Source organism: Bubalus bubalis, chromosome 7 (genome assembly GCF_019923935.1).
Source record: "Bubalus bubalis isolate 160015118507 breed Murrah chromosome 7, NDDB_SH_1, whole genome shotgun sequence".
Taxonomy (NCBI): Eukaryota; Metazoa; Chordata; class Mammalia; order Artiodactyla; family Bovidae; genus Bubalus; species Bubalus bubalis.
This window is the reverse complement of record NC_059163.1, coordinates 52,678,049-52,704,131: the sequence shown is the minus strand read 5'-3', so window position 1 is coordinate 52,704,131 and position 26,083 is coordinate 52,678,049. Positions and strand designations below refer to the sequence as shown.

General features: G+C 37.9%; 1 protein-coding gene across 2 annotated transcripts in view; it reads right to left on the bottom strand.

Annotated features, from left to right (window-relative positions):
* The window catches only part of GABRG1 (gamma-aminobutyric acid type A receptor subunit gamma1), a 92,982-nt gene that overhangs the window by 28,710 nt on the left and 38,189 nt on the right, over positions 1-26,083 (bottom strand). For both annotated transcript variants that reach the window (XM_045166296.1, XM_006056285.4), the window contains exon 3: positions 15,230-15,297. In XM_045166296.1, coding sequence (XP_045022231.1) covers positions 15,230-15,297 — 68 coding nt within the window. The remainder of the gene's footprint in view (positions 1-15,229; positions 15,298-26,083) is intronic.

Here is a 26,083-nt window from a genome sequence, read left to right as displayed (position 1 = left end):
GGATTTTCCAGGCAAGAGTACTGGAGTGGGGTGCCATTGCCTTCTCCACTTTAACTGTATACATAATTTTAAATACTTTTAAGATAAACTACAACAAATACATCAAATGTGTGTTATAGTGAGACGTTACGATGTAATCTAAAGAATACTGGTTGAATGGAGACAGGAAATCATGTCAGCTCCCAATTCTGTGAGTTCCTAGAGTAGGAAGCTGATCAAGTCCTTTATTCTTTTTCAATGGAAAAATGAGTGCACTACATAAAATTATCATTCTTATCTTTCCTAGCTCTAAGTTTCAGTGATCATATTCTAAACATAAGAATAAAGGCCCTATCGACATTGTAGCACCCAGTGACTTATCCTCATAAAAATACTTCTGATTTAAGATATTGAGAGAGTCAATTCCTATGGGGTTGATAAGAAGTCCAGGGTCCCCAAGGAGGAGATTTTTTTTTTCTTTTTTCTCTACATTCCTCAGTGTTAGTCACATAAAACTTCATTTTCTTTAAGCCCAGAACTGATGATTACACAACAAACAACTCAGTTTAAACTCTGCACTAGGGATTATATAACAACAATGTATCCTGCTTGAGAGTGATTTCTCCTTCCTGAAAACCTTCTGACGAATTCTGATACCTTCACTTCAGTTCAGTCAGATAGTTCAGTCCTTGGTCGTGTCTGACTCATTGCAACCCCATCAATTGCAGCACGCCAGGCCTCCCTGTCCATCACCATCTCCCAGAGTTCACTCAGACTCACGTCCATCGAGTCAGTGATGCCATTCAGCCATCTCATCCTCTGTCGTCCCCTTTTCCTCCTGTCACCAATCCCTCCCAATTCAGAGTCTTTTTCAAAGAGTCAACTCTTCGAATGAGGTGGCCAAAGTACTGGAGTTTCAGCTTTAGCATCATTCCTCCCAAAGAAATCCCAGGGCTGATCTCCTTTAGGATGGACTGGTTAGATCTCCTTGCAGTCCAAAGGACTCTCAAGAGTCTTCTTCAACACCACAGTTTAAAAGCATCAGTTATTCGGTGCTCAGCTTTCTTCACAGTCCAACTCTCACATTCATACATGACCACAGGAAAAACCATAGCCTTGACAAGACAGACCTTTGTTGGCAAAGTAATGTCTCTGCTTTTCAATATGCTATCTAGGTTGGTCATAATTTTTCTTCCAAGGAGTAAGCGTCTTTTAATTTCATGGCTGCAGACATCATCTGCAGTGGCACTTCAGTTCAGTTCAGTTCAGTTCAGTTCACCCTTTGTGACTCCAAGAATTGCAGTATGCCAGGCCTCCCTGTCCATCATGCACTGCCAGAGTCCACACAAAACCATGTCCCTTGAGAAGGTGATGTGATCCAACAATCTATCCTCTGTCATCCCCTTCTCCTCCAGCCCTCAATCTTTCCCAGCATCAGGATCTTTTCCAAAGAGTCAGCTATTCATATCAGGTGGCTGAACTATTGGAGTTTCAGCTTCAACATCAGTCTTTCCAATGAACACCCAGGACTGATCTCCTTTAGGATGGACTGGTTGGATCTCCTTGCAGTCCAAGAGACTCTCAAGAGTCTTCTCCAACACCACAGTTCAAAAGCTTCGATCTTCTGTGCTCAGCTTTCTTTATAGTCCAACTGTCACATCCATACATGACCATTGGAAAAACCATAGCCTAAACTAGATGGACCTTTGTTGGCAAAGTAATGTCTCTGCTTTTTAATATGCTGTATAGGTTAGTCATAACTTTCCTTCCAAGGAGTAAGTGTCTTTAAATTTCATGGTGGAAGTCACCATCTGCAGTGATTTTGGAGCCCAGAAAAATAAAGTCTGACACTGTTTTCACTGTTTCCCTATTTATTTCCCATCAAGTGATGGCACCGGATGCTATGATATTAGTTTTCTGAATGTTGAGATTTAAGCCAACTTTTCACTCTCCTCTTTCACTTTTATCAAGAGGCCTCTTTAGTTCATCTTTGCTTTCTGCCACAAAGGTGGTGCCATCTGCATATCTGAGGTTATTGATATTTCTCCCAGAAATCTTGATTCCAGCTTGTGCTTCCTCAAGCCAAGTGTTTCTCATGATGTACTCTGCATATAAGTTAAATAACTAGGGTGACAATATACAGCCTTGATGTACTCCTTTTCCTATTTGGAACCAGTCTGATGTTCCATGTCCAGTTCTAACTGTTGCTTCCTGACTTGCATACAGATTTCTCAAGAGGCAGGTCAGGTGGTCTGGTATTCCCATCTCTTTAAGAATTTTCCATGCTTTATTGTGATCCACACAGTCAAAGACTTTGGCATAGTCAAAAGAAGAAGCAAATGTTTTCTGGAACTCTCTTGCTTTTTTGATGATCCAGCGGATGTTGGCAATTTGATCTCTGGTTCCTCTGCCTTTTCTAAAACCAGCTTGAACAACTGGAAGTTCACAGTTCACATATTGTAGAAGGCTGGCTTGGAGAATTTTGAGCATTATTTTACTAGCGTGTGAGATAAGTGCAATTGTGCAGTAGTTTGAAAATTCTTTGGCATTGCCTTTCTTTGGGATTGGAATGAAAATTGAACTTTTCCAGTCCTGTGGCCACTGCTGAGTTTTCCAAATTTGCTGGCATATTGAGTGCAGTACTTTCATAGCATCATGTTTCAGGATTTGAAATAGCTCAACTGGAATTCCAATACCTTCAAAAGTTGTGTTCATAGTGATGCTTCCTAAGGCCTACTTGACTTCACATTCTAGGATGTCTGGCTCAAGGTGAGTGATCACACCATTGTGATTATCCAGGCATGAAGATCTTTTTTCTACAGTTCTTCTGTGTATTCTTGCCAACTCTTCTTAATATCTTCTGCTTCTGTTAGGTCCCTACAAATTCTGTCCTTTATTGAGCCGATCTTTGCATAAAATGTTCCCTTGGTAACTCTAATTTTCTTGAAGAGATCTCGAGTCTTTCCCATTCTGTTGTTTTCCTCTATTTCTTTGTATTGATCGCTGAGGAAGTCTTTCTTATCTTTCCTTGCTATTCTTTCGAACTCTGAATTCAAATAGGTATATCTCCTTTTCTCCTTTGCTTTTCATGTCCCTTCTTTTCACAGCTATTTGTAAGTCCTCCTCAGACAGCCATTTTGCTTTTTTGCATTTCTTTTTCTTGGGGATGGTCTTGATTCCTGTCTCCTGCACAATGTCACGAACGTCCATCCATAGTTCATCAGGCACTCTGTCTACCAGATCTAGTCCCTTAAATCTATTTCTCACTTCCACTGTATAGTCATACAGGATTTGATTTAGGTCATTCCTGAATGGTCTAGTGGTTTTCTCCACTTTCTTCAGTTTCACTCTGAATTTGGTAATAGGGAATTCATGATCTGAGCCACACTCAGCACCCAGTCTTGTTTTTGCTGACTGTATAGAGCTTCTCCATGTTTGCCTGCAAAGAATATAATCAATATGATTTCAGTGTTGACCATCTGGTGATGTCCATGTGTAGAGTCTTCTCTTGTGCTGTTGGAAGAGGGTGTTTTCTATGACTAGTGCGTTCCCTTAGCAAAACTCTATTAGCCTTTGCCCTGCTTCAGTCTGTATTCCAAGGCCAAATTTGCCTGTTACTCCAGGTGTTTCTTGACTTCCTACTTTTGCATTCCCATCCCCTATAATGAAAAGGACATCTTTTTTGGGTGTTAGTTCTAGTAGGTTTGTAGGCCTTCATAGAACTGTTCAACTTCAGCTTCTTCAGCATTACTGGTCAGGGCATAGACTTGGATTACCGTGATATTGAATGGTTTGCCTTGGAAACAAACAGAGATCATTCTGTCGTTTTTGAGATTGCATCCAAGTACTGCATTTCGGAGTCTTTTGTTGACTATGATGGCTACTTCATTTCTTCTTAAGGGATTCCTGCTCACAGTACTGTAGATGTAATGGTCATCTGAGTTAAATTCACCCATTCCAGTCCATCTTATTTCGCTGATTCCTAGAATGACGATGTTCACTCTTGTCATCTCCTGTTTGACCACTTTCAATTTGCCTTGATTCATGAACCTAACATTCCAGATTCCTATACAATATTGCTCTTTACAGCATCAAACCTTGCTTCTATCACCAGTCCCATCCCCAACTGGGAATTGTTTTTGCTTTGGCTCCATCCTTTCTTTCTTTCTGGAGTTATTTCTCTGCTGATCTCCAGTAGCATATTGTGCACCTACCGACCTGGGGAGTTCATCTTTCAGTGTCCTAGCTTTTTGCCTTTTCATACTGTTCATGGGGTTCTCAGGGCAAGAATATTGAAGCAGTTTGCCATTCCCTTCTCTAGTAGATCACATTCTGTCAGACCTCTCCACCATGACCCATCTGTCTTTGGTGGCCTGACACAGCACGGCTTAGTTTCATTGAGTTAGACAAGGCTGTGGTCCATGTGATCAGATTGGCTAGTTGTCTATGATTGTGGTTCAGTCTGTCTGCCCTCTGATGCCCTCTCTCAGTGCCTACCGTCTTACTTGGTTTTCTCTTACCTTGGACGTATCTCTTAATGTATATTATGGGAGTAGGTCTGGTCAGTACATTTCAGTCACTAAGTCCTGTCTGACTCTTTGAAACCCCATGGACTGCAGCACCCCTGGCCTCCCTGTCCATCACCAACTCCCAGAGTTTACTCAAACCCATGTCCATTGAGTCAATGATGCCATCCAACCATCTCATCCTTTGTCATCCCCTTCTTCTCCCAGCTACAATCTTTCTGAGCATCAGGGTCTTTTCAAATGAGTTAGTCCTTCACATCATGTGGTCAAAGTATTGGAGTTTCAGCTTCAACATCAGTCCTTCCAATGAATATTCAGGACTTATTTCCTTTAGGATGGACTGGTTGGATTGCCTTGCTGTCCAAGGGACTCTCAAGAGTCTTCTCCAACACCACAGTTCAAAAGCATCAATTCTTCGGTGCTCAGCTTTCTTTATAGTCCACCTTTCACATCCATACATGACAACTGGAAAAAACATTGTTTTGACTGGACGGATCTTTGTTGGCAAAGTAATGTCTCTGCTTTTTAACATGCTGTCTAGGTTGGTCATAACATTCCTTCCAAGGAGTAAGCATCTTTTAACTTCATGGCTGCAGTCACCATCTGCAGAGATTTTGGAGCCCCAAAAAATAAACACTGCCACTGTTCCACTGTTTCTCCATCTATTTGCCATGAAGTGATGGGACTGGATGCCATGATCATAGTTTTCTGAACGTTGATCTTTAAGCCAACTTTTTCACTCTCCTCTTTCACGTTCATCAAGAGGCCCTTTAGTTTCTCTTCACTTTCTGCAGTAAGGGTGGTTCCATCTGCATAGCTGAGGGTATTGATATTTCTCCCCAGCAATCTTGATTCCAGTTTGTGCTTCATCCAGCCCAGTGTTTCTCATGATGTACCCTGCATATAAGTTAAGTAAGCAAGATGACAACTACAGCCTTGACGTTACTCCTTTCCTGATTTGGAACCAGTCTGTTTTTCCCTGGCCAGATCTAACTGTTGCTTCCTGACCTGCATATGGATTTCTCAGGAGGAAGGTCAAGTGATCTGGTATTCCCATCTCTTTCAAAATTTTCCACAGTTTATTGTGATCCATACAGTCAAAGGCTTTGCCATAGTCAATAAAGGAGAAATAGATGTTTTTCTGGAACTCTCTTGCTTTTTGGATGACCCAGCGGATGCTGGCAACTGGATCTCTGGTTCCTCTGCCTTTTCTAAATCCAGCTTGAACATCTGGAAGTTCACCATTCACATATTGTTGAAGCCTGACTTGGAGAATTTTTAGCATTACTTTACTAGCATGTGATGAGTGCAATTGTACAGTAGTTTGAGCATTCTTTGGCATTGCCTTTCTTTGGGATTGGAATGAAGACTGACCCTTTCCAGTTCTGTGGCCACTGCTGAGTTTTCCAAATTTGCTGGTATATTGAGTGCAGCACTTTCACAGCATCATCTTTCAGGATTTGAAATAGCTCAACTAGAATTCCATCACCTCCACTAGCTTTGCTTGTAGTGAGCTTCCTAAGGCCCACTTGACTTCACATTCCAGGATGTCTGGCTCTAGGTGAGTGATCACACCATCACGATTATCCGGGCATGAAGATCTTTTTTTGTACAGTTCTTCTGTGTATTCTATTCACCTCTTTTTATTTTTATTTTATTTTTTTTAATTTTATTTTATTTTTAAACTTTACATAATTGTATTAGTTTTGCCAAATCTTCTGCTTCTGTTAGGTCCATACCATTATGGCAGAGACATTACTTTGTTGAATAAGGTCCATATAGTCAAATTTATGGTTTTTCTGGTAGTTATGTGTGTATGTGAGGGTTGGACCATAAAGAAAGCTAAGCATCAAAGAATTGATGCTTTTGATCTGTGGTGTTGGAGAAGACTCTTGAGAGTCCCTTGGACTGCAAGGAGATCCAACCAGTCCATCATAAAGGAAATCAGTCCTGAATATTCACTGCAAGGACTGATGCTGAAGCTGAGGCTCCAATACTTTCACAACCTGATGTGAAGAACTGATTCCTTGGAAATCACTCTGATGCTGGGAAAGGTTTTAGGCATGAGACAAAGAGGCAACAGAGGATGAGATGGTTGAATGGCATCACCAACTCGATGGGCATGAATTTTAGCAAGCTCCTGGAGTTGGTGATGGACAGGAAAGCCTGGTGTGCTGCAGTCCACAGGGTTGCAAAGAATCAGACATTACTGAGTGACTGAAGTGAACTGAACTGAATCTTCTGAAATATTATCCCTTTGAAGTGATCTTTATCCATGATAAATCATCATCTTATGTGCTAAACTGCTTTTTCCTATTCATTGTTTTTCTGTTTTTTTTTAAATATTATTAGCAACATATTACTATTTGTCACTCTCCTCATATAAATAAATTTTATATTAAGAAATGAAACAATCAAAGTGGTTGCTTAATAACTTTGAATTCATCACTGAAAACCTTTGGTAGGTACCATATAACTCAATTTAAATAAAGAGGTGAAAACTGTAGATTCAAAAGGTATAACTGTATTAACTATAACATTTGACAAATGAAATAGGGCCTTAAATTAGCTAGGTAGGAAGCAAAACTAAAAACCAGATTTTAATGACATTTTTCCCCCTAATCCTAACCTGAGGCCAGAACTGTCAAGCAGTACTAGCCCATTATAGAACATTCTATATCTATTAGTACATAAAGGACTCAAAATTATAACTAAGCTGGGAGGCATATCATTAAAAAAGAATTCAACATTAGACACCTCCAAAGACTAACCACAGTATTAGAAAATGAATTATTAAATATATATTTAATATAGGAGGCAATATTTAATATTTTTAAACAGGAATTAAGTGTAATAATTGGAGAAGGCAATGGGACCCCACTCCAGTACTCTTGCCTGGAAAATCCCATGGACGGAGGGGCCTGGTGGGCTGCAGTCCATGGGGTCGCTAGAGTTGGACACGACTGAGCGACTTCACTTTCACTTTCATGCATTGGAGAAGGAAATGGCAACCCACTCCAGTGTTCTTGCCTGGAGAATCCCAGGAACAGGGGAGCCTGGTGGGCTGCCGTCTATAGGGTCGCACAGAGTCAGACACATCTGAAGTGACTTAGCAGCAAGGGTAATAATAGCCATGATACAATACATGGAAAGATACCATGTTATAGTAAAAATATGCATAATAGTATAGCATTTGGGGAAGCCATGTACATAAAGTTATTAAAATGTTAAAATAGTAGCTAACAGTGGTGACCACTGTATAATGATAATCCATGATATTATTCAAAAATAGTTTAGAAAATATGGCATAGGGTCACCATTTGCAAATTAAAATACATATGGATTTATAACAGAATTTTTCCTGACCCTTCATCCTCTGTATTGATCTAATTTAATACTTTAAAAGCCATCCTCCCCACTAAGTTTTATGCTTCTCCAAAGAAGGCCATATATTTTCTAACTCAGTAATCAATGTATCAACTGTCACAATAGAAGTGTTACATAAATAAAAGACTAATAAGATCAGAGAATAAAAATTTTAAAGTGTTTTTTAACATTAAGAAATAGTATAAATTATTTTAATAATTTTTGCAGGTTTAGTTGTTAATTTAATTTCTTTATAAGAACTCTAACTTCCTATTCTTGGAGCAAATGAGCATTCTGGATCAAAGCAGCACAGAGATGAAAATAACACTTATCTATTTATAATTTTTAATTTTATTTCTGTTAGTGTTGAGTCAAAAGTTACCTAAAATAGAGCCAGTGAAAAGAAATTGACTTTAAAGGATATAATGAAAAAATAAATCTTAATGTAATATGCAAAAAAAGAAATAAAAACCATGGTAGCAAGCTTTAAAATGTTGTACAAATGAAACAAGTAAACTTAATGTGTTGCTGTTTTATAATTCCTAAAAGTAATATAGCTGGCAAGGAGTGACTATTTCCTGTTAATATAGTAAAAGTAAAACATGGAGTTAATTTAATATTTAGAAGCTATGTTTAAATCTTTATTTCCTTAAATCTGGAAGCATCAGTAACAAAAAAAGAGAAGAAAGGAAGGAGAGGAATGGGAAGGAAAAGAGGAGAGAGGAAGAAACCCCGAGAAAGAGGGGCAGAAAGAGACAAAGACAGAGAAATGGAAGAACTTATGAACATTGGGTAGAGAAGGAAATGGCAACCCACTCCAGTATTCTTGCCTAGAGAATCCTGTGGACGGAGGAGCCTGGCAGGCCACTGCCCATAGGGTCGCAAAGAGTCGGACACAACTGGAGTGACTTAGCATGCATGCACGCATTGGAGAAGGAAATGGTGACCCACTCCAGTATTCTTGCATGGAGACTCCCAGGGACAGAGGAGCCTGGTGGGCTGCTGTCTATGGGGTCGTACAGAGTCGGACACAACTAAAGCAACTTAGCGGCAGTAGCAGCAAGAACATCATGACCAATTGTATGAACCATGCTAAAGAAATGTGCTCCTTGAAAGAAATTCATGATTCATGAAGAAAAAACTTCTCCCCAAGCACCAGCTTTCTCAGTATATTTGGAATGGTTAAACAAAAGTTATATGTCTAGGGATTTAATTATAAAAATTGAGTTTGATAAAATAAGGTAAAATTAAAAAAAAATCTTAAAAGTCAGTTCTCACCATTCTCAAATGAATTATTTAAATATACCTTACCCTCTAACTATACCTCATGGGCTTCCCAGGTGGCTCAGTGGTGTAAAAAAAAAAAAAAAAATCTGTGCTAATGCAGAAGCCGCAGGAGACACCTGTTCGTTCCTGTGTCAGGAAGATCCCCTGGAGAAGGAAATGCCAACCCACTCTAGTATTCTTGCCTGGAGAATCCCAGGGACAGAAGGGCCTGGCAAGCTACAGTCCATGGGGTCACTAAGAGTTAGACACGACTGAAGAGACTTAGCATGCACTCAGGCACCTTCTATACAGACATTTGATGCTTGCCCATTCTGCTTAAATGATAGAACAAAACTTCTTTACTGAAAAAATCTCTTATCCACCTTTTTTTATTTCCATGCAATAATAATTAATGTTTATAACTTTTGTAAGTTCACCTATGCTTTAAGATTATTTATACTTTTATAGGGAACAGTTGAACTTTCCTTTTCTGGCAAAAAGAACCTGAAAGGGGGCATTATTGTTAAATATTTCTATACTGGCAAGAAAGAAAACAACTTGTCTTTTGCTAAATACAACAAATCCTATTTGTGTACTGCTCAGATCCTGATGCTGGGAAAGACTGAAGGTGGGAGGAAAAGGGGATGACAGAGGATGAGATGGTTGGATGGCATCACCGACTCCATGGACATGAGTTTGAGTAAACTCTGGGAGTTGGTGATGGACAGGGGAGGCCTGGCATGCTGCAGTCCAGGGGATCGCAAAGAGTTGGACATGACTGAGCGACTGAACTGAACTTCCCTGTGTTGTCACTCCAGCAGGTAGTTACTCTGGAATCTAGCCCAGCTGGTGCCCTGGCTTCTTTCTAATTTGCCCTCTTTATAACTGGTGCCTTCAGTCTTCAGCCCTGTCTCCAGTACCATAACCAATAAAAATTTCAAGGCTGAAGAATCTATCCAGCTTAGGAACCATAGTCTCAGATCATGTGACCTATGACCCTGGCATTTACAATGATATAAAGTTAAATTCTATAGACATGATTTGGGATCTTGTTCTTGAGAAGTTTTTTTATCACTGTTTTTCTCTCTGGTCTGACACTTTCAAAGTACCTATACTGATAATCTCTTAATATTCGGCTATATAAGGGTGTTGCTGCTGCTGCTGCTAAGTCGCTTCAGTCGTGTCCAACTCTGTGTGACCCCATGACGGCAGCCCACCAGGCTCCCCTGTCCCTGGAATTCTCCAGGCAAGAACACTGGAGTGGGTTGCCATTTCCTTCTCCAATGCATGAAAGTGAAAAGTGAAAGTGAAGTCGCTCAGTTGTGTCTGACTCTTAGCGACTCCATGGACTGCAGCCTACCAGGCTCCTCCGTCCATGGGATTTTCCAGGCAAGAGTGCTGGAGTGGATTGCCATTTCCTTCTCCAGGGGATCTTCCCGACCCAGGAATCGAACCTGAGTCTCCGGCATTGCAGGCAGACGCTTTACCGTCTGAGCCACCAGGGAAACCCATGTCCAAACTATAGCTGTAATTTTCAATGATTACTGTTCTGTACTTACTCCCCTTGTGTTGCTGCCGCTGCTGCTGCTAAGTCGTTTCAGTCGTGTCCGACTCTGTGCGACTCCATAGAGGGCAGCCCACCAGGCTTCCCCGTCCCTGGGATTCTCCAGGCAAGAACACTGGAGTGGGTTTGCCATTTCCTTCTCCAATGCATGAAAGTGAAAAGTGAAAGTGAAGTCGCTCAGTCGTGTCCGACTCTAGCGACCCCATGGACTGCAGCCTACCAGGCTCCTCTGTCCATGGGATCTTCCAGGCAAAAGTACTGGAGTGGGGTGCCATTGCTAGATACCCATTAATCATCTTGGATTCACTGGAGCTTTCACTGATTTTTATTCAGGGAATTCCCATAACCCTTGGCTGTTATATGTGCTACCAGAGGATAACTGCAATTGTTTAATTACCCTGAGATATTTACTCAAAAGAGTGAAAACACATAATCTCCTCAAAACTTGAAAAATTAAGAGGATGAAATACTTTAATTTCAGTCTAATAACCTCTATTAACGTTTTGTGCCTTCAGTTTTTATTGTATTTTTTTTTCTGTTTACATTTAGATAGTTTTAATTAGAGCATGCATAGTTGAATGGCCTCTTTCCAAGTTAGTTGTTTTTTTTTTTTTTTTCCAATTCTGATTAGTTGCATCTGTTACTCACTTTGCACTAAAATTTTCAAAATAAAAATTATGGGACAATCTATTTATTGACTAATTTATTCATTCTTTTAACATGTAATTATTGAATATCCAATGTTTGACAGTGACACCAGGATTGAAGCCATTAACCTAACCTTCAATTAAACAAAAAAAAGAAAAGAAAGATACATATGGTTGTAGAATGATACTGTTTTAGGTCTTATCAATAATCTACAGATACTATTTTATGCAGCCAAGTTTGAAAAAAAAAAAAGCATTTGTACCAAACCACATTTTATTTCATTTGAAAAAGTAAAATTATTAAACTTATATAGTAGCTTTGATTCTTATCAGTACCTTAAGTTGTTTATATAGTTAAGAGGGGGAAAAGACTTGCTTGCTTAATTCTATTCAAGTCTGCTTGTTTTATTACAGTCACAGTCAAAGCAATTCTATTCATTTTATAATAATTGAATTCTAATGTTCCTGCATTGTTTAGTTAGAATAGTTTTCTCTGTAAACTGTTCCTTCGTTCCTAGTATGACATGCTTCTGTTTTAATAAACACTATTAAATATTCTAGTTTTTTTCTTATATGTGCTTTAGTATCACCAATTTTAATAGTAATTTCACTTAATTAGCTTAAAAAAAAAAAACTATCACTGTCCAAGGTTACAAGTGTGTGATTTGCCCCACTGGAAACTAAATATTTAATACTATGAAACTTTTATGCAAGAATATCATCACAGAAGTCTCTTGATAGCTCTTCATGTGAAAGTATTTCTGGAATACTAATTCAGTCTTGAATTCTACTTCTTTTTAATAACCTCATTTTTTTTAATGAATTCATTCAAATTGAAGACAAAAGGCTCAAATAAAAAATATACAATGCAGGAAAATTTAGACTTCCACATCCCCAAATGGGTTTACCTAAGTATTAGTAGAGACTGAATATTTTAAGATTCTTTTAAAGAGAAAATTAACATCTTAGTAAGGCATTACTTTATAAAATTTTATATTTGCATAATGTTAAATTAATACACACAGCTATATAAACTTCTTTATCTTTACAAAAACCAGTGGTTGTATACAAATTTGTTTGGAGTTAGAAGGAAAACTAAAACACCTTCAAATTTTACCTTCCCTCGCTTTATCTTCATTTTCTTGTCAACTTATCAGTTTAATTTGCTATATCAGCTTCATCTTACAGGTCCTTAAATGTATATATTCCTCAAGGTCTGATATTGTTTCTTTTTCCTTCTCTCTTTACTTTCAGACTTTCCAGTTCCTCAGAGGTTTAGCTAATCCCTGACAATATTTGCTTCAACCCTTTACCCTGAGAGCAGGCTCCAATTTTCAGATTATCAAATTCAACTTATCCACAGCCAGTTCATATTCATTTGCATTAAGGCAACAAAGATGTCCATTATTGTGTGGAAAGAATCCTGCCACTATGGTGATCAATATAGGCACTGTGAAAGTTAATGACAAACACATGAACATCATGTTGACTGAGAGAAAAACCGATCATGACTGTAATACTATAGGACAAAGTAGACACTGATAACTGTTAGGTATATAACGATGGTTATTCAGGTATAATAAAGGGCTTCCCCATTGGCTCAGTGGTAAAGAATAGCCTGCCCATATAGGAGGTGCAGGTTCGATCCCTGGGTGAGGAATATCCCCCTCAAGTAAGACATAGCAACCCACTCTAGTATTCTTGTCTCGGAAATCCCATGGACAGAGGAGCCTGGCGGGCTACAGTCCATGGAGCCACAGAAGAGTCAGACAGGACAATGACTAAACAATAACATTCAAGTATAAAATGGTTAAGACTAGAATAAAGGGACAATTTGTTGTAATAACGAATAAATGAAGTTGGGGAGAAAAATCATCAAAGCCTTAGAAAATTATCTTTGCATGGTATTATGCACTGAATTCAGAGAAGGCAATGGCACCCCACTCCAGTACTCTTGCCTGGAAAATCCCATGGATGGAGGAGCCTGGTAGCCTGCAGTCCATGGGGTCGCTAAGAGTCGGACACGACTGAGCAACTTCACTTTCACTTTTCACTTTCATGCATTGGAGAAGGAAATGGCAACCCACTCCAGTGTTCTTGCATGGAGAATCCCAGGGACGGGGGAGCCTGGTGGGCTGCCGTCTATGGGGTCGCACAGAGTCAGACACGACTGAAGCGACTTAGCAGCAGCTGCAGCATGCACTGAATGGTGTCCTCCCACAATTTATATGCTGAAGGCCTAACCCCCCAATATGTTAGGGTATGACTGTTTTGGGAGACAGGGCTTTTAAGGAGATGATTAAGTTAAAATGAGGTTGTTAGGGTGGACCTGAATCCAATCTGACTGCTGTTCTTATAATAAGGGAAAGTTTGGATATTTGGATGAAACTTGGATGAAAATTTGGATACACAAAGAGCACAAGGGAAGTGGATGCACTGAAGAAAGCCTATATGATTCAGCAAAAAGGCGGATATATGCAAACCAAGGAGAGAAGTCTTAGAAAAAAGTAAAGTTGCTGACACCTTGATTTAGCTTCTGTCCTTCAGAACTTGAGACATAAGTGTCTATAGTTAGAGCCATCCAGTCTCTGATACTTTATTATGGCAGCCTGGGAGGCTAACATGGGTGTCCATCAAAGGAGATGAAAATAACACATGATAGAACCCATTGAAAAGCAACAAGTAGTCTGACTCAGAAATGGGATTATTAGGGTTCGGATCAGTACATTTCAATCTACTTTAAATAATGTCTATGGGTTGTATTGTAGGTGTTAATTATGTCTTTTTAATGGTAAGGAAAACTATTCACTCTACATGTAAGAGATAAAGCATAGTTACACACTTTTATTAATTTTCAGCCTAAATGACCTTCCCTTGGCATTTTTTCATATTCTCTCTCTTGCCCATAGTTCTCTTACACTCTCTTCCCTCTCTATCACCAACTTCTTATCTCATTCTCTTCTAAGTTAAGTTTCTTAAAATAGTAGTTATAGTGTAAGTCAATTTTCTCAAAATAGTAGTTCATAAAATTAACCTGCATTCCCACTTAATCTCCATCATCTTTAAATCAGCATATGATTTCATGTCTGTGAACCTGTATTTCAGGGCTCTGTGCCAAGAAGTTGGGTATGAGACCAATTATGAGGCTGGAGCAGACATATGATTCAGCTGTTATTCTTTTCTTACTTTCAGCATTCCTCTGAATTTTATCTGAGAGAATCAGTACCAGACTCTAGCTAATACCAGTAGGCCCAATTTAATTCATTTATCATTGGATTCTCATGTACATAGACAATTGTTTATTAATTCCTTCTTCTTCATCCTCTTTTCTTCCTCAGATACTTTAATATAATCTTCTCCCTGCTTCTCTTACCCACTGACGTTTCTGAGTATGTCCCTTTTCTGCACTTCTCTGTTTTTCCACCTGTAGTTTATACACATTGGCCTCAATTTACCATCTGATTGTCAGATCTGTATTCTTAATATGCATCGTCCTTGGATCACTTCTCAAGGCTTCAAGCTATATCTTATACTGCTTGTTCTTCCTCCTTTCTCAATTTATATCTATTTCCAAATCATCTCCAAATCAACTTATTCCCTGAACTTAAAATCCAAATCATTGCTGGACCATTCCTCCTAAATGTGCCTTTAGCATTTGAGGGCATATGTGACTATATTTCCAATCTCAAAAGATGACTGCTGTCCACAAAGTCATCTCTATACCTTAGAGTCAGCCTATGCACAACCGGAAAATCACTTCACCTTTTCACCCCGAACTCATTCAGAATTAGCTCTGAGAAGTTGCTCACATATTCATTCTATTGCTGTGGTATGTACTCAAGAACTTTATGCAAATAGTAATTTTTAATATCATAACTCACCATATTTATGGGATCAACTGGTCCAATGCTGTTTACGTAAACATCAGTTTCAATTACTGTGGGCCTCACTGCAAAATACCAATACAAAGAACGTTCAAAGATATAATCAGAGGTGGTGTTAAATCTTATTTAAATAAGTCTTTACTAATCATTAATACTTTATCATTTTAGTTATAAAACATTTTGCACTATGAAATGAAGGAGCATGATTCATTATATAAACACAACAATCTTTTAAATCAATTATGTAACTAAAAAAGACCATTTTTGACTAAAAATATTTCAGCACATAGCCTAAAAATGTTAAAACTGTTCAAACCTTCCATGAAAATTAATAAAGTTAATTCAGTTAAAATTGTTAGATGACTTACTCTGCAACAGTTATAGAATTTAGGATCGGATGGATTTTAGAACCTAAATACTGTTATGTGAGCCTATGCATGTGCACATGTTCAGTCGCTTCAGTCGTGTCCGATTCTTTGCAACTGTATGCACTGTAGCCTGCCAGGCTCCTCTGTCCATCGTATTCTCCAGGCAAGAGGGAGTGGGTTGCCATGCCCTCTTTCAGGGGATCTTCCCAACCCAGGGATCAAACCCATGTCTCCTGCATTACAGGTGAATTCTTTACTGCCAAGCCACCTGGGAAACCTGTTAATCTATTTAGTGCATATCAGTGGTGTGCTAGCAAATGTTACCAAGCTTACTCTTAGAGATGAGTAAAAAAGCCCTGATTTGTATCTTTTGCTGATTTCAATGTTGCAAATACTCCCACAATAACTGATGTAGAGATACCACTGTGAAGTCACTGAGTGCAGAGTGGGGACAATATGTAATTAGTGGCTATTGTGAGCCAATATAAACCAGTTCCAGCAATACTAGAATTTGAAGCACAGTTATGATGATCAAAGGAGGTGATGAATGTAAAGCATCTACCTCTAGGTCTGATTCTTATCAGGAGCATAATCGGTGTATATACACCCCTTTCTTCCCTTGTTAACAATATTCCTTTGGATTGTTTACAGTTGGCTCCAAGGAAAGGTGTATTTTCATCTAACTCTCAGAGTATACTATATAGCCACCACTGTGAACTTCATCTGTTGTATTTTGTACGCAGCCATTTGTGCTTTCTGAGTTAGTCTTTAAATGTCTATAGTCTTATATTCTATCAAAATGTGTAGCACGGGTCAGCCTTTTAAACATTTACTGAATTATATGGTTAACTAATACACTCTATAGTAAATATTTTGTGATTGCTAAATAGCGATTGTGATTTAGGCTTTCTACCTTTGTCAGGTATTTTTGGCTTCCTATAATGAGATTTACCATAGTAATGATAATTTACATTCATGAGATTTTTTTGTTTACTATGAAAAACATTTTCACATAGTTTCTTTTTATTCCCTACTCCCCCAAAGGTTCATTTATTGATTCCACAAATACTTGTTGAGGAATACATGTAAGGGTTTCATAAGTAGACAAGAAGGGAACAAACGTTGTGAGAAAAAATCTATAATAGATCTCAAAGAGATTTACATAGAGATAATGCAAATTAAAGCAGAAAAACCACCGTATACATTAAAAGTTTCTAAAGTAAGCATGTTTCTAGTAATATTTATTCAGTATCCTTTCTGGATAACTTTATGTGATTTCCCTTTCTGGCCCAGTGTTTATCATTCTTACAATGCAAACACTATATTAGACCTGGCAGGATGAATCTTCTTGAATATGTAGCTGAGTCTGCCTGTCTGATTCCCTTGCCTGTCCCAAATCTCCCTGTCTTGGTAACCTACTCTGGCAGAGCTTCGAGGCTGGTAAGCTTCCATGGAAAACTTGAGGCATTTTGAGAAACAGTGCTTATATTATTTTAAAACCATATTTATTTTTAATCTTTGAAATTATAAATAGTTTCAGCAGGCAAAACTACAGGTTTCTGTACTTGAGTGCTCAGTTGCTCAGTCCCGCTCTTTACATCTCACTCTGCGACACCATGGACTGTAGCCTGCCAGGCTCCTCTGTCCATGGGATTTTCCATGCAAGAATACTGTAGGGGGTTGCAATTTCCTCCTCCAGGCGTAGGCTTCTAGATTTACACAATACATGACAATGTAATTGGATCTACTAACCAACAATTAGATTTCTTAAATAAAAGTAGGTCTTGTAAAGTAGAGAAGGTTTTATAGCTTAACTGATGACTTCTAAATGAGTTCTCTCAATCAGCTGCCATTTATTTTTGACTAGCTATGAGTTGTAAGTGTTCCCTGGTGGCTCAGAGGATAAAGCATCGGCCTGCCATGCAGGAGACTCGGGTTTGATCCAGGGGTTTGATCCCTGGGTTGGGAAGATCCCCTGGAGAAGGAAATGGCAACCCACTCCAGTATTCTTGCCTGGAGAATCCCATGGATAGAGGAGCCTGGCGGGCTACAGTCCATGGGGTCACAAAAAATATCATATTATTAAGCTAATTATAACTATATTCAGAGTGGTTTTATGCAAGTCAATTAATAACAAGACAATAGGTTGATTAGTTTCATTTGCAAGTACATTTTTTACTAGTTATAAGCAATTAAGTGCAGTGTACATGTCTTATTTGATTGGATTTTTGGTTCACCTGATAAACCAACAAACACTGAATACCTGCTCTTTATTGCATGATACTTGGGGCTGAACTTAGTCTATACCAAGAACTAAATGATTCTTGAGGACATTATTGGGCTTCCCTGATAGCTCAGTTGTAAAGATTCCACCTGCAGTGCAGGAGACCTAGATTCAATTTCTGGGTTGGGAAGATTCCCTAGAGAAGAGAAAGGCTATCCACTCCGGTATTCTGGCCTGGAGAATTCCATTGACTGCACAGTCCATGGGCTCACAAAGAGTCAGACACGAATGAACAACTTTCACTTTCACTTTCAATAATTAAAAATGTGAGCATCTTTTCATCCGCCTGTTGACCAGCTATACGTATTCTTTGGAAAAATGTCTATATACGTCTTCTGCCTATTTTTGGATTGGGTTACTTGTTTTTTTCAATATTGAGTTGTAGATACTGTTTGTATATTTTGGATATTAACTCCCCATTGGACACATCACTGCCCATATTTTCTCCTATTCCATAGGTAGTCTTTTTGTTTTGTCAGTAATTTCCTTTGCTGTGCAGAAGCTTTTAAATTTAATTAGGTACCAATTATTTATATTTTGCTATTATTTATTTTTCCTCAGGGTACTAATCTAAGAAAATATTGCTACAATTTATGTCAGAGAATGTTTTGCCTATGTTCTCTTCTAGGAGTTTTATGTTGTCATGTTTTTCGTTTAGGTCTTTAAGCCATTTTGAGTTAATTTTTCTGTATGGTATGAGGGAGTGTTCTAATTTCACTGATTTATAAGTAGTTGTCAAGCTTTTTCCAATACCAGTTTTTGAAGAGACTTAAGTCATTTAATATATATACTCTGAGATGAAAAGATAAAATGCTACTTTGCACTGTACATTTTGTTGTTGCTGTTCAGTTGTTAAGTCCTGTCCGACTCCGTGACCCCATGCACTGCAGCATGCCAGACTTTCCTGTCCTTCACTGTCTCCCAAAGTTTGCTCAAACACGTGCCCATTGAGTCACTCAACCATCTCATCCTCTGTCACCCCTTCTCCTCTTGCCTTCAATCTTTCCTAGCCTCAGGGTCTTTCCAGTGAGTCAGCTCTTCATACCAGGTGGCCAAAGTATCAGAACTTCAGCTTCAACACCAATCCTTCCAATGAATATTCAGTGTTGATTTTCTTTAGGATTGACTGGTTAAATCTCCTTACTGTCCAAGGAACTCTCAAGAGTCTTCTTGAATGCCACAGTTTGAAAGCACCAGTTCTTCTGTGCATACATGACTACTGGAAAAACCATACATGACTATATGGACCACCCAACATCCATACATGACTACTGGAAAAACCATAACTTTGACCATATGGACCACTGTTGGCAAAGTGATATCTCTGCTTTTTAATATGCTGTCTAGGTTGTCATAGCTTTCCTTCCAAAAGAAAGTGTCTTTTAATTTCATGGTTGCAGTCACCATCCAAAGGAATTTTGGAGACTGAGAAGAGAAAATCTGTCACTATTTCTACTTTTTCCCCATCAATTTGCCATGAAGTTATGGGACAGGATGTCATGATCTTAGTTTTTTTGAATACTGAGTTTTAAGCCAGCTTTTTCACTCTCTTTTTTAACCCCCATAAAGAGGCTCTATAGTTAAATAAAAATTAATTAAGTAAGCTTGAATTTAAATGTGCTTGCTTAGCCATACTAACATAATTCAATACTCAGTAGTCAATAACCATTTTCAATATTCAATACTCATAAATATAAGGCTATTATTAATATATATGACATATAATTAATACATATAAATTTAATTATTGAGAGTGTCTTATTAGAGGAAAAAACACTGATCTCTAATTCTGAATAAATGTCTCCTTAGGCAGAAGGCTGAGCAACTTATCCCTGGGCTTATACCTAATCAGGGGTAAAGAAAAAGAGGACTGGTAAGATTTAAAGAAAGAGAAGCAGTGGAGTCTTTACACACTCACACTTTAGAATGGCTCAGTTCAGTTCAGTTGCTCAGTCATGTCCGACTCTTTGCAACCACATGGACTGCAGCACTCCAGACTTCCCTGTCCATAACCAACTCTTGGAGCTTGCTAAAACTCATGTCCATTGAGACAGTGATGCCATTCAACCAACTCATCCCCTGTCATACCTTTCTCCTCCCGCTCTCAGACTTTCTGAGCATCAGGGTCTTTGCAAATGAGTCAGTTCTTTGCATCAGGAGGCCAAAATATTGGAGTTTTAGCTTCAGCATCAGTACTTCCAATGAATATTCATGACTGATTTCCTTTAGGATTGACTGGTTTGAGCTCCTTACCATCCAAGGGACTCTCAAGATTCTTCTCCAACACCACAGTTCATTTCTTAGGGGCTTAGCTTTCTTTATACTCCAACTCTCACATCCATACAGGACACTGGAAAAAACATAGTTTTGACTAGATGGACCTTGGTTGGCAAAGTAATGTCTCTACTTTTTAATATGCTGTATAGGTTGGTCATAACTTTCCTTCCAAGGAGCAAGCATCTTTTAATTTCATGGCTGCAATCACCATCTTCAGTGATTCTGGAGCCCCCCAAAATAAACTCTGTTATCATTTCCATCATTTCCCCATCTAATTCCCATGAAATGATGGGACCAGATGCCATGATCTTAGTTTTCTGAATATTGAAATTTAAGCCAATTTTTCACTCTCCTTTTTCACTTTCATCAAGAGGCTCTTTAGTTGTTCTTCACTTTCTGCCCAGAGAAGGCAATAGCAACCCACTCCAGTACTCTTGCCTGGAAAATCCCATGGGCGAAGGGGCCTGATAGGCTGCAGCCCATGGGGTCACAAAAAGTCAGACACGACTGAGCGACTTCACTTTCAATTTTCACTTTCATGCATTGAAGAAGGAAATGGCAACCCTCTCCAGTGTTCTTGCTTGGAGAATCCCAGGGATAAAGGAGCCTGGTGGGCTGCGTCTAAGGGGATGCACAGAGTCAGACATGACTGAAGCGACTTAGCAGCAGCAGCACTTTCTGCCATAAGGGTGGTGTCATCTGCATATCTGAGGTTACTGATATTTCTCTGAGCAATCTTGATTCCAGCTTGTGCTTCATACTGCTCAGTTTTTCTCATGATGTACACTGCATATATGATAAATAAGCAGGGTGACAATATACAGCCTTGATGTATTCCTTTCCTGATTTGGAACCAGTCTGTTGTTCCATGTCCAGTTCTAACTGTTGCTTCCTGACCTGCATACAGATTTCTCAGGAGGAATGTCAGGAGGGTCTTTGCAAATGAGTCAGTTCTTTGCATCAGGAGGCCAAAATATTGGAGTTTTAGCTTCAGCATCAGTACTTCCAATGAATATTCATGATGGTCTGATATTTCCATCTCTTTAAGATTTTTCAACAGTTTTCTGTAATCCACACAGTCAGACTTTGGCATAGTCAATAAAGCAGAAATAGATGTTTTTCTGGAACTCTCTTGCTTTTTCCATGATCCAGCGGATGTTGGCAATTTGATCTCTGGTTCCTCTGCCTTTTCTAAATGCAGCTTGAACATCTGGAAATTCACAATTCATGTACTGTTGAAGCCTGGCTTGGAGAATTTTGAGCATTACTTTGCTAGCATGTGAGATGAGTGCAATTGTGCAGTAGTTTGAACATTCTTTGGCCTTGCCTTTCTTTGGGATTGGAATGAAAACTGACCCTTTCCAGTTTGTGGCCACTGCTGAGTTTTCCAAATTTGTTGGCATATTGAGTGCAGCACTTTCACAGCATCATCTTTTAGGATCTGAAATAGCTCAACTGGAATTCCATCACCTTCACTAGCTTTGTTCATAGTGATGCTTCCTATGGCCCACTTGACCTCACATTCCAGGATGTCTGGCTCTAGATGAGTGACACACCATCGTGATTATCTGGGTCATGAAGATCTTTTTTGTACAGTTCTTCTGTGTATTCTTGCCTCCTCTTCTTAATATCTTCTGCTTCTGTTAGGTCCATGCAATTTCTTTCCTTTATTGTGCTCATCTTTGCATGAAATGTTCCCTTGGTATCTCGAATTTTCTTGAAGAGATCTCTAGTCTTTCTCATTCTATTGTTTTCTTCTATTTCTTTGCATTGACCACTGAAGAGGGCTTTCTTATCTATCCCTGCTATTCTTTGGAACTCTGCATTCAAATAGGTATATCTTTCCTTTCTCCTTTGCCTTTCACTTCTCTTCTTCTCTCAGTTATTTGTAAGTCCTCCTCAGACAACCATTTTGTATTTCTTTTTCTTGGGGATGGTCTTGATCACTGCCTCCTGTACAATGTCACAAACCTCCATCCATAGTTCTTCAGGAACTCTGTCTATCAAATCTAATTCCTTGAATCTATTTGTCACTTCAACTGTATATTCATAATGGGTTTGATTTAGGTCATACCTTATTGGTCTAGTGGTTTCCCCTACTTTTTCAATTTAAGTCTGAATTTTGCAGTAACAAATTTGTGATCTGGGCCACAGTCTGCTCCCGGTCCTGTTTTTGCTGACTTTATAAGCTTCTCCATGTTTGGCTGCAAAGAATATAATCAATGTGATTTCAGTATTGACCATCTGGTGATGTCCATGTGTAGAATTTTCTCTTGTGTTGTTGGAAGAGGGTGTCTAGGATATTTTATTTTCTTATGGGTACCATTCACATAAAAGGAACATACCTGGACCAGATACAACTTGCCAATTTTTTGGCCACTAGCAGTACATATATCCAGACTAAATTGTTGATGAAAGTAGGTAACACAGGTGAAAGATATAGAGAAGCATCCTCAATTCCAAGTCAAGGAAATGAGCAATTTAAAATGCCTATGAACAACAGCAAAAGCATTCCTATACTCCTACCTATAAAATAATCATTATGTATATGTTTGCTTCTCAACTTAAAAATGCAGATGTGAGTTCTATGCTATTCTTTGATCACTCTTCCCCTTGGTATATATGTTCTGTCATTGTACAGCAATAGTGTCTAAACAAAATACAGTGGCTTAGAACTTGTACCTGCCCCACAGGGAATTAAATCAGACAACCCATAATCAACTCTCCCTCAAGGCATGTACTAATTCCTAAATTGTGTATGTGCACATGTGATGCTGAGGAAACAAATATTAAATCAGCTTCTGAACTCTAAATTAATATGTAGAGATCTCAGCTATTTAGAGAAGTCTAGGGCCACCAAGGAGAGGGAATCCTAGTACAACCCCCAGGCTATAAGTTGAGAAATTTCAAATGACTGTGCTCTAGGAGAAATAAAAGTTTTACAAAATGAAATACACCAATTTTGGCCAAATGAAGTTTGGCCAAACTCACCCTGACTACACAAGCAAAATTACATCAACTTTGCAGGAAATAACATCATCTAGAATATCTATTGTTTTTAATATGTCATGGCATTCAATAAAAAATTAACACACATTTCATGAAAGAGAAGTAAATCACCTTTAACCAAGACATAAAATTTTCAAAAAATTTTTGAAAGTTACACAAATAACAAGTTATTGTGATTATCAGAGACTTTAATACAACTATGAGAAAATAGATGAGATGATGTCAAATTTGATAAAATGCCTAAAGTTGATTTAAAAGTTATTAATGTTTAAAAGTGATTTTCAACAGAAATAATCAAAGAAAATGGAGTAATGTGTATAAATTTTGAAAAGGCAATAATAGCCATTCTGGGGTTTCGCATACATTGAAAATATGATTAAAAACTGAAGGCCACACAAAAGTATTTTCATATAAAAACTGAAGTAAATTTTTGCCAGGAGACTTACACCAAAAGAAATACTATAGGGCATATGTTTCTAAATGGAAATACAGTACTGAAAAGAAGAAACAATATCAGAAAGAGTAATTTCTTGGTTAAAGTTAATTGTTGTTCAACATTTAAAAATAATAGTTTCTTTTAGTATTTCAAAATATAGACTGAAAATATGTGAATGTAATAGCAAAAAAAATAAGGACTAGAGTTTATGTAGTAAATGGCTTGCGAGGTCCTTAAATCATGTTAAGTTACTAATGTATGAGTAAATCTAATAAAGAAGGCATATTTTAATCACTAAAATTGATAAACAATTGTACATATAATAAGATAATGTCAAAAGAAAATAAAATTATAACTAGATGATGAATTCAAAAGAGGGAATGAACTGAGGGAAAATAAAATCTGGATAAAATTGATCGTACAACAACAACAAAAAAAAACAGAGCCAATATATTGGAAACCATGCAACCCCTCACTCACCACCAACCAAATATACACCACCCACAACAATGAATCCATTCAAAGTTGAGGTTTTGCTCTACTGACATAAGAAATACTGATAAACTAGTAATCTTACAAAACACTCATAAACAGCAAAAAGAAATAGGAAAACAGCAAGGAAAGGATCCATACCAAAATGTTGAAGAAATAAGAAATCAAGATCCAATGCAAATTAACTGTGGAAAATCCCCTCAATACACATAAGCAGGAAGTTAAAAAAAAAAAAAAAAAAAAAAACAAGTACACATAGTCAAGCAATCACTCTGTGATAAGAAAAACTTCCTTGTATCAGAAATTCAGAAACTAAAAATGTGCCATTCCCCAAACACAAACACATACATAGGAAGAGATGAATAGGAAATTTATTGAACTTAGGAAAGAAATGGAATACAATATCATAAGATATAAAAATAAATAAATAAACTAAAAATAATGAATAAAAAACAAGGAAAATATCAAGAGAATATAAATGAGGTAAAGAAAGAATTCAAAGAGAATGAAAGAAAATAGAAAGCTATGATTAACACATCTGTAATTGTAGCTTAAAAAGAAAACCAAAACAGTTAAAGAAAATCAATATTCAACACTATAATGCAATAAATAAATAAATCTATCCAGAGATGAAAGAAAACCTGAAATTGCATTTTAAAAAGACATTGATTACCCAGAAAAAATGTTACCCAAAATGAAAAACTCTAAGATACATCTTAACGAAAGTATCCAGCTGAAAGGCAAAGAAAAATCCATAAAGTCCTCTAGCTTTCATAAAACAGAGATTGAATCAATAACCAGGGCAAGAAAATTGTATTGGCATCAGATTTTCTCAAAAATGACACTACAACTCAACTTCAAAAACAATAAACCTAATTAAAAAACAGACAGAGAAACTGAATAGATGTTTTTCCAAAGAAGACACACATATGAAAAAAATGTCCAGCATCACTAATATCAAGGAAATACAAATCAAAACCATACTGAGTTATCACCTCATGTCTGCAAGAGGGCTTTATCAAAATAACGAGAAATAACAAGTGCTAGTGTGGATGTAGAGACAAAGAAGCCCTAGTGTATTGCTGTAAGTGTGTGTGCTCAGTCACTCAATCATGTCTAACTCTTTGTGGTCCCATGGACTGTAACCCACCAGGCTCCTCCGTCCATGGAATTTCCAGGCAGGAATACTGGAGCAAGTTGCCATTTCCTACCCCAGGGGATGTTCCCGACCCAGACTTTGAACCCATATCTCTTGTGTCTCTAGCATTGGTGATAGGTTCTTTACCACTAGCACCATCTGGGAAACCCAGGGAACTATTTGTAGGAATGTAAATTGGTAGAGCCACTTTACAGGAAATAGTCTGGAGAGTGTTTAAAAAATTAAAGATAGTTATTCTGCCCATTTTTTAATTGGTTGTTCATTTTTGATGCTGAGTTATATGAGATGGTTATATGTTGGATACTAAACCCTTATCAGTCAGATAATTTGCAAATATTTTTTTTTCCTATTTAGTAGTTTCCCATTTTGTTTTTGATTTCCTTTGCTGTGCAGAAGTTTTAAGTTTAATTAGGCCTCATATGTTTAGTTTTTCTTTTATTTCCTTTGTTTTAGGAGACAGATCTGAAAAAATATTGCTATGATTTATGTCAAAGACTAACATACTTGTGTTTTCCTCTAGGAGTTTTATAGTTTCCCATCTTACATTTAGGCATTTAATTCATTTGGAGATGTTCAACATCACTAGCCATGTTGCCATTTGCAACAATATGGGTAGATTTTGAGGGTATTATGCTAAGTGAAACAAGTCAGAGTAAAACAAAGTAAATTTAATCTCATATGTATAATCTAAAAAACAGACAAACAACCCCTCCCCCCTGCCAAATGCTGACTAATAGATACAGAAAACAGTTAATTGGCAGAAAGGAGAGTGGTGGGTTAGGGACAAAATAGGTGAAAGGGATTAAGATGTACAAACCTACATTTA